The 9621-nt window shown below is 51.5% G+C and overlaps 1 protein-coding gene across 3 annotated transcripts; it reads left to right on the plus strand.

Moving 5' to 3' along the window:
• The first annotated feature begins 36 nt into the window (after nt 1-36).
• INCA1 (inhibitor of CDK, cyclin A1 interacting protein 1) lies at nt 37-9499 on the plus strand. Of its 3 annotated transcripts, none has more exons than XM_012501436.2 (7): nt 37-367; nt 3416-3502; nt 7388-7501; nt 7724-7763; nt 8029-8225; nt 8685-8850; nt 9075-9499. In XM_012501436.2, exons 2-7 carry the CDS (start codon nt 3459-3461, stop codon nt 9222-9224), a joined length of 711 nt encoding a protein of 236 aa, XP_012356890.2. In that variant the 5' UTR covers nt 37-367; nt 3416-3458; the 3' UTR covers nt 9225-9499. The 3 variants fall into 3 exon arrangements, with proteins under 3 accessions (XP_012356890.2, XP_030655563.1, XP_030655564.1); XM_030799703.1 differs by having other exon boundaries at nt 280-487; XM_030799704.1 differs by lacking the exon at nt 3416-3502 and having other exon boundaries at nt 280-367.
• The last annotated feature ends 122 nt before the right edge of the window (nt 9500-9621 follow it).

Raw genomic sequence — 9621 nt, forward strand, 5'->3', positions numbered from 1 at the left:
GCTACTCTTGTTAAAGGGGCAACGCTCTCGGCCTGTGGGGCCCAACGAGCGGGAACGTGGGGACCGAGCTGCGGACGCAGAAGGGCGAGTAGACACCGCAACCCAGGAGGGTTGCAGACGCCTGAGGAACAGGGAAACGTCGGGGCCTGACCCTCGGGGGCACCCAGGCCCCGGCCCAGCGCACGTCGCCGCCGTTGGAGGCGCGTCCAGGGGGCGGAGCCTCCCGTCGAGGCCCGCCCAAAAGGCGGCTCCGCTCCGGCCCCGCCCCCAGGCGAGCACCGCCCGCCGGCTCCTCCCTCGGTTCGAGTCGCCGTCTCTGTGCAATCCGCCCCGCCGAGTTCTAGATTTCGCCGCGCAGCTGCTTCAGGTGCTGGGGCCAAGTGCGGCCGGCCGTGGCGCGGCTACTCGGGTGCTCTGTCCCCGCCTGGCCCTCAAGTTCGTCCGCTCCGGACGCCGCCTCAGGCCCAAACAACCCCTTCAGGCCCAGGTGCCGCCTAAGGCCGGAGCTACCCTCTCAGACCCGGGACTCCCCTCAGGCCCCAGCCTGCCCCTCAGCCTGGGCCCACCACCTCAGGGCCGCTCTCGAGGGACGCAGCCCCCAGTCGTGCCCTCGGGCTGGGCTGCCCAGAAGGTCCGGCCACGCCCGGTCCACCTGTCGAGGGTTCCGGTCGCCCTTTCAGGCGCAGGCCGCGCCCTCCGGCCCGGCGCTTCCCTCCAGCGGGGCTCCAGGCCGCCCCTCAGCCCCAGCCGGACCTCATCCACCCTCGCAGGCCCAGGCCGTGGCTACCCCGAAGTCAACTGTGGAGGATCCTTCCTGGCTTCCTTCAGCTCCATCCTGCTCTTGGATCTAGGTCACCCGCTTGGACCCAACTATCTGAGGCCCGAATGCCCCGCAGCTCCCGCTGCCCCCTTGCGTTCTGCTGACCCCCCTCCGAGTCAGCACATCCCCTTTAGACCCCACTTTAGGCCCTTTCAGCCCAACTCCAACTAGCCCCATCTGCCGCTTCCGCACGGTATACTTCTCTCCGCTTTCGACCTCAGCTGCTTTCTCAGCCCATCCCTAGTTCCCTTGGATAAATACTAGTTCACCTCTACAGTTCCAGCTGGCTGCTTCTGTCCTTCGGGAGCCTACGTGCACTCTCTCCTAACTTAGCTAGTATTCTGTTTTTTTTTTTTTTAGACGGAATCTTGCTCTGTTGCCCAGGCTGGAGTGCAGTGGCGCGACCTTGGCTCACGGCAACCTCCGCCTCCCGGGTTCAAGCGATTCTCCTGCCTCAGCCTCCCGAATAGCTGGGATTGCAGATGCCTGCCACCACACCCGGCTAATTTTTGTATTTTTAGTAGAGACTGGGTTTCGCTGTGTTGGCCAGGCTGGTCTCAAACTCCTGACCTCAAGTGATCCGCCCGCCTTGGCCTCCCAAAGTGCTGGGATTACAGTCTTGAGCCACAGCGCCCGGCATTTTTTTTTTTTTTTTTTCTTCTTAGAGACAGGGTCTCACTCTGAAGCCCAGGCTGGTGTGCAGTGGTGCGATCTTACCTCACTGCAGCCTTGACCTCCCCGGCTCAGATGATACTTCCACCTCAGCCTCTCGCATACAAGCGCACACCACCACGCCTGGATAAATTTTTTTGTATTTTTGTAAAGAGGGGGTTTTGCCATGTTGCCCAGGCTGGTCTCAAACTCCTGGGCCCAAGCGATCCACCCACTTCCGCCTCCCAAATTGCTGGGAGTACAGGCGTGAGCCACTGTGCCCAGCCTTAACTGCCCTTTCTCCCCACCCCAACTGGCCTTCAGGTCATCTTTGGCTGTCCCTGTATGCAACTGACCTCCCTGCTCACCTTCCTATCCACAGGGATTCCCAACTGCCCCCTCCTTCCCTGTCACCAGTTGACCATTATGTCCACACTTCACTTTTTTAAATTTATTATTATTTTTTTTTGAGACAGCGTTTCGCTCTTGTTGCACAGGCTGGAGTGCAATGGCGCGATCTCAACTCACTGGAACCTCTGCCTCCCCGGTTCAAGCAATTCTCCTGCCTCAGCCTCCCGAGTAGCTGGGATTATAGGCATGTGCCACCACGCCCGGCTAATTTTTGTATTTTTTAGTAGAGACAGGGTTTCTCCATATTGGTCAGACTGGTCTCGAACTCCTGACCTCAGGTGATCCACCTGCCTCGGCCTCCCAAAGTGCTGGTATTACAGGCATGAGCCACCACACCCAGCCAACTTTTTTTTTAAATAGACATGACGTCTCTCCGTGTTGCCCAGGCTGGTCTCCCACTCCTGAGCTCAGGCAATTCTCATGCCCTGGCCCCCCAAAGTGCTGGGATTACAGGTGTGAGCCACCGCACCCGGCCCACACACTTAACTTTCAGTAATCACTCATAGTCGATTCATTGAGAACCCTCAATTCTGTCACTTCTCTTATCCCCAAATGCCTCCGCCCCATCGAGTCTCCATTGTCATCATTTTTCAATTTCATTGTCCCATATTGCCAGTTGTCACTTAACTGCCATCTGTAAATTTCACTTATTCTGCACATTTAGCTTCAGAAGATTTGCTTTCTCCTTTATCTTTTTACCACATCCACTTTTCCTGTGCTCACTGTCTTCAATGTAAATGTTCAATTAATAGTCCAGCACTACAAATACCTTTTTCTTTTTTTTTTTCTTTTCTTTTTTTTTTTTTTTTGAGACAGAGTTTCTCTCTGTTGCCAGGCTGGAGCGCAGTGGTGCAATTTCAGCTCACTGCAACTTCCTACTCCCTGGTTCAAGCAATTCTTCTGCCTCAGCCTCCCAAGTAGCTGGGATTACAGGCATGTGCCACCATGCCCAGCTAATTTTGTATTTTTAGTAGAGATAGGGTTTCTCCATGTTGGTCAGACTGGTCTCGAACCCCCAACTGCAGGTGATCTGCCTGCCTCGGCCTCCCAAAGGGCTGGGATTACAGATGTAAGCCACCGCGCCTGGCTGCTACAAATACCTTTTAAGCTGTCTCTTTTTTCACCATCCATACCTTCTTTTTCCAATCTCTAGATCTGCTACTGGTCTCATCCCTACAGACATTATATGAATGAATGCCTTTTTTTTTTTTTTTTTTCTGAGACAGAGTCTTGCTCTGTCGCCCAGGCTGGAGTGCAGTGGCATGATCTCGGCTCACTGCAACCTCCGCCTCCCGGGTTCAAGCAATTCTTCTGCCTCAGCCTTCTGGGTAGCTGGGACTACAGGCGCGCACCACTACGCCAGACTAATTTTTGCATTTTTAGCAGAAATGGGGTTTCACTGTATTGGCCAGGCTGGTCTGGAACTCCTGACCTCCTGATCCGCCTGCCTTGGCCTCCCAAAGTGCTGGGATTACAGGCGTGAGCCACCATGCCCAGCCCGAATGAATGACTTCTTTTCCATTATCTTCCCAGCACCAAAAAGGAGACTAGCTACCCAGCCCAGTCCAGTCCAGTCATGCAGGTGCAGGATGATGGAGGCAACCTCATCCCCTTTGCCAAGTGAGTCCTCCTACTGGGTGGGGAGCACGGGGATGGGATGGAGGGAATATTGCATGCCTGGGTCCTTCCCTAAGAAGATTAGGAAATAAAGAACATGAAATGCAATGCCTGGTCTCAGAGGACTGATGATTCATTAATTTATTCAACAAATAGTTTGAACACTACAGTGTTCCAGGGACTGTATTAGGCACTGGGGATTCAGCATTTAGCAGGATAGGGGTCCTGCTCTTATAGAGCTTACATTCTAGAGAGGGGAACACAGAATGTGTAAACAAATACAATTTCAGCTAATGATGGGTACTATTTAAAACATAAAACAGGGGGCCAGGTGTGGTGGCTCACTCCTGTAATCCCAGCACTTTGGGAGGCCAAGGCAGGCAGATCACCTGAGATCAGGAGTTCGAGACCAGCCTGGCCAACATGGCAAAACCCCATCTCTACTAGAAATACAACAATTAGCCAGGCACGGTGGTGCTCGCCTGTAATCCCATCTACTTGGGAGGCTGAGGCATGAGAATTGCTTGAACCCAGGAGGCAGGGGTTGCAGTGAGCCAAGATTATGCCACTGCACTCCAGCCTGCGTGACAGAACAAGACTCCATCTCAAAAATAAATAAATAAATAAATAAATGACTAAATAAATAAATAAAAAGGCCAGGCGCGGTGGCTCACGCCTGTAATCCCAGCACTTTGGGAGGCCGAGGTGGGCGGATCACCTGAGGTTGGGAGTTTGAGACCAGCCTGACCAACATGGAGAAAACCCCGTCTCTACTAAAAATACAAAATTTGCCAATCGTGGTGGCGCATGCCTGTAATCTCAGCTATTTGGGAGGCTGAGGCAGGAGAATCGCTTGAACCTGGGAGGCAGAGGTTGTGGTGAACCAAGACTGTGCCATTGCACTCCAGCCTGGGCAACAAGAGCGAAACTCCGTCTCAAAAAACAAACAAACAAAAAGACAAGATCAGGCGTGGTGGCTCACACCTGTAATCCCAGCACTTTAGGAAGCCGAGGCGGGCGGATTACCTTAGGTCAGGGGTTCAAGACCAGCCTGGCCAACATGGTGAAACCCCGTCTCTACTAAAAATACAAAAATTAGCTGAGTGTGGTGGCAGGTGCCTATAATCCCTGCTACTCGGGAGGCTGAGGCAGGAGAATCACTTGAACATGGGAGGCAGAGGGTACAGTGAGCCGAGACTGTGCCATTGCACTCCAGCCTGGGGAACACGAGTGAAACACCATCTCAAAAAACAAAAACAAAAACAAAACACTGCGCTAAGTGTGGTGGCTCATGCTTATAACCCCAGGACTTTGGGAGGCCAAGTTGGGAGGACTGCTTGAGCCTAAGAGTTTGAGTCTACAGTGAGCTATGATTATAGCACTGCACTCCAGCCTGGGCAACAAAGCAAGACCCTGTCTCTAAAAAGAAAGAAGGGAGGGAGGGAGGGAAAGGAGGAGACAAAGAAAAAGAAAGGAAGAAAAGGAAAGAGAGGGGAGGGGAGGGGAAGGGAGGAGAAGAGAGGACAGGAAGAAGAAAGAAAAAATAAATAAAACAAGTATAGTCCGGGTGTGGTGGCTCACACCTGTAATTACAGCACTTTGGGAGGCCAAGGCGGGAGGATTGCTTGAGCTCAGGAATTGGAGACCAACCTGGGCAACATAGTGAGACCTCATCTCTGATAAACATTTAAAAGAATTAACCAGGCATGGTGGCACACGCCTGTAGTCCCAGCACTCAGGAGGCTGAGGCAGGAGGATTGCTGGAGCCCATGAGTTTGAGGCTGCAGTGAGCTATAATTGGGTCACTGCACTCCAGCCTGGGTAACAGAGTGAGACTGTCTCAAAAAAAAAAAGAAGAAAAAAAAAAGTTTGGATTTTATTCAGTGGAAAAATGTTAAGGCAGAGAATGACATGACCAGCCTTTTTCCCTTCAACTTTATTATGGAAAATTTCAAACAAACACAGTAGAGAAAGTAGTATCATGAACCCCATGTACCCTTTTCAGTCAGCTTCAATAATTATCATTATATGGATAATCTTTTCATCTCTATACCCATCTAGCCCCCTACTTCTCAAATTCTTTCGAAGTACATCTTAAACCTTATATTATTTCGTATGATCATCTCTCACAGTTCTGTGCAGAATATATTGTTGGGGGATGGGAATGGAAGCAGAGAGAGGGGGAAGAGACTATTGCAACAGTCCAGGAAGGGGAAGATGACCTGAAATATATGGTGGTAGGAGTGGGAATGATGAGGAGTGGTCAAATTCAGGTACATGGTATTTTAGATGTAGAACTGACAGGAACTGCTGATGGATTAGATGTGGGAGATGAGGGAAAGTAAGACATACCATGTTTTTGGTCCTAGCAACTGGGCATTTGAGTGCTTTTCATTGAGAGGAGGAAGGTTGGGGAGGAGATGTTGAGTGGAGCCCAGAGAGGAACCAGGGCTGGATATATAGATTTGGGAGTCATCAGCTTATTGACAGCATGGTACTGGGTGAGATCACCTAAGAAGAGATGAAGACAGAGAAGATAAAGGACCCCAGGCCTAAGCCCTAAGATACTCCATTTCTTAGAGATCAGGAGGGCAATCATCATTCAGCCTGTGGGGTTTGGAAGTGATGAGCAGTGTTCTCAAACAGCTCCGCACACTCCTCCCTATTTACAAGGATATTAGTCCTTCTGAGATGCGGAGACAAACGAGGTAAACAGAGGTTATCTCCCCTGGATCCTTGCACTGACCTAAATGAATCCTATCTGTCATATAACCTGAGTAGCCAAGGCCTTCCTCTTTAACAACTCTGCTTGCTAAATATTAACTTCTCTAACTATGACGTATAAAGCAATCTTGTCCAACCTGCGGCCTAGGATGGCTTTGAAGCAGTCCAACACAAATTCGTAAACTTTCTTAAAACATTATGAGATTACGCTGGGCACAATGGTTCACACCTGTAATCCCAGCACTTTGGGAGGCCGAGGCGGGTGGATCACCTGAGGTCAGGAGTTCAAGACCAGCCTGGCTAACATGGTGAAACCCCGTCTCTACTAAAAATACAAAATTAGCTGGGCATGGTAGTGGGCGCCTGTAATCCCAGCTATTCGGGAGGCTGAGGCAGGAGAATCACTTGAATCCAGGAGGCAGAGGTTGCAGGGAGCCAAAATCGTGCCATTGCACTCCAGCCTGGGCAACAAGAGCGAAACTCTGTCTCAATAAATAAATAAATAAAATAAAATATTATGAGATTTCTTGCAATTTTTTTTTTTTTGAGACGGAGTTTCTCTCTTGTCGCCCAGGCTGGAGTGCAATGGCACGATCTCGGCTCACTGCAACCTCCGCCTCCCGGGTTCAAGCAATTCTCCTGCCTCAGCCTCCCGAGTAGCTGGGATTACAGGTGCCCGCCACCATGCCTGGCTAATTTTTTGTAGTTTTAGTAGAGACGGGGTTTCAACATGTTGGCCAGGCTGGTCTTGGACTCCAGACCTCAGGTGATCCACCCACATCAGCCTCCCAAAGTGCTGGGATTACAGGTGTGAGCCACCATGCCCGGCCAGTGTTACTTTACTTTATGTGTGTCCCAAGACAATTTTTCTTCTTCCAATGTGGCCCAGGAAGCCAAAAGATTGGATATCCCCGGTATGGAGCTTAGACTCAGTGAGATCTGAGGGTCAAACTATAGCCAATCTCCACCCTCAACCCAGCTTCAATTTCCTTTCAAAGCAGAGGCCTTACCACCTTCTTCAACTAAAGTGGTTAAGAGAGGATGTGGCCCGAGGGAACCCGGGCAGCTTTACAGTCCCATGGAAAGATGGCCCCTGAATCCTTGGGGTGAGTAGATTGCTGTAAGGGAAGAGCTAGACCCCAGCCTACCTTGTCCTCACCTCAGGTGTTCCAGTGTGGTCAGCCGATCTCCACCCCCAAGGCTGCCTTCCCAGAGCCTCAGACCCATGCCCCAGCATTATGGAGATGTCTTCTGGAAGAACCTTAGTCAAAGGCCCAGGTGAGTAGAGGAGAAAATGGAAACTAACTGGATGTGGTCTTAACTGGATTAAACTACCATAAACCCATATAGCAGTAGGCCCTAGTCTGAGGTTAATTTCCCACTGGCTGGTGGATACTGTAGCTCCTAATGACAGAAAGGAGGTTGAGAGAGATTATTAAAGAAGCAATATGGATGGACGTGTCCCCTCTGCACTTATAGCCCCCTTTTTGTTCTTCACAGCCCCACTTGGCTGGAGGAGCAGCACATTCCACCCATGCTGGTAAGACAGACCCTCTGCCATTCAACACTTCTCTGTTAAAATTGCACCCACTGCTATCCTGTCCCAAGCTCTCCTTATTACCGCTTCCCTCTGTTATTCCCCAACCAGTGCACTGACCAGGCCTTCCTTTCTATGAATCAGTCATCATGTTTTCGAGATCACAGCGGTCTTCCCAAGACCCCGGACTCCCTACCTAGTTCAATCCAAGCTCCCTTGAGAGAGCCAGTTCTTTTTTCTAGCTCTTTTTCCCCATTCTCTGGCACAGAGAGCCACTGGTTGCTCCCAGCCTGGTCCGTATCCTCCTGAGCAGCTCCCACCCCCTGAAATGCTTTGGAGAAGAAAGAAGAGGAGGCCATGTTTGGAAGGAATGCAGCAGCAGGGGCTTGGGGGAGTCCCCGCCCGGGTGAGGGCTGTCACTTACCACCTGGAGGACCTAAGAAGGCGTCAGAGCATCATCAACAAGTAAGGAAGGGAGACATCTGGGTTCTGGGAGTCATGCAGGATTTGGGGGAAGAACAATTTGAGCTAAGGAAGGGGTTGAGAGCTTTGAGGGGAGGTTGCTTGGGAGGAAGCCGTGGGCTTTGGTGTGATTGAAACAGATTTCTGTAATATGGAAAGAAGGAGGGAACTGCGGTAAGGAGGATGAGCCACATGAGCTAGAAGGAGTGGAAACTAGATCACTGAAGACAGGAAAGCAAACCATAGAACTGGAGGACAGTGGGGAGGCTGGGGTCACCTCTGGGTTCCTAGACAATATGCTTCAGTCTGAGGGGAGCAGAAAATTGGGAGTGGAGAGTTAAAGGTCAAATGACAACTCCCTGGAGTCCCAGCAGGAAGCATTTCAGAACAGAAAGGTGAAGAATGGAGAGACAGGAAGCCTGGCCTCCAGGCACTTCTCTCCTCAGCCTAAAGTCTCCACAGACTGAAGAAGGCCCAGTGGGGCAGCTCTGGAGCTGCATCTGAGCCAGTGGTGCTTGGCGAAGAGGGCTGTGGATTCCCCAGCACCAATGAATACCCTGATCTGGAAGAGGAGAGGGCAACCTATCCACAGGAAGAGAACCGTTTTCTCACTCCTGGCAGGGCCCAGGTATTGTTGGAGTGGAACTGGGTGGAGTGAGGGAGTGATGTGGGTCTCTGGTCTTGCATGGAGATGCAGAAGCTGAGAGCCAGGTTGGAGAGCTGGATTTGAGAGGAACAAAAATAATGTAGGTGAGAACCAGAGACTTCGAGGTACCTAAGCTTGGGTACTAAGAAATCTGGAAAGAAGACCTACTTTTCCTTTCTCTTTTTCAATTTCTCTCATCTTTACAGCTGCTTTGGTCTCCCTGGAGTCCCCTGGGTCAGGAGGAGGCTTGTGCCTCCAGGCAGCTGCACTCTCTGCCCTCCTTCAGCACTGTCACAGCCAGAAGGAACCCCCTTCACAATCCCTGGGGGATGGAGTTGGCAGCATCTGAAGAGTAAGGAGAAACCACCGATGCCGAGATGCTAGTGGTGCCCCAGGGACCCAAGACTAGTTCCGTCACTAGAGTCACCCCCATTGCTGACATGAAGGCGTTTCCCCTTCCTTAGTCTCTCTAACTGCCTTTCCCATCCTCTGAACTAGGCATTAACAGCCCTCCTGGGCTCCCATCTCAACCCAGCGCTCTCCCAGGAGCACCCCAAGTCCTGTTTTCCTCCAGGCCCCGCTCCTGGCCTTGTGTTCTCTCTGCCCTGTTATTAAAAAGCAAGCAAGTAGAGCCCGAGTTGTCTTTCTTCTTGGGATGCAGCGATGGAGAGGCCAATGGGGAAGGAGGGCTCCTTTCGCTTTCTCGAGGACTCAGCTACCATGAAGTCGGGCTGGGTCCCCAAACAAGTCTTG

Source organism: Nomascus leucogenys, chromosome 19 (assembly GCF_006542625.1).
Source record: "Nomascus leucogenys isolate Asia chromosome 19, Asia_NLE_v1, whole genome shotgun sequence".
Taxonomy (NCBI): domain Eukaryota; kingdom Metazoa; phylum Chordata; class Mammalia; order Primates; family Hylobatidae; genus Nomascus; species Nomascus leucogenys.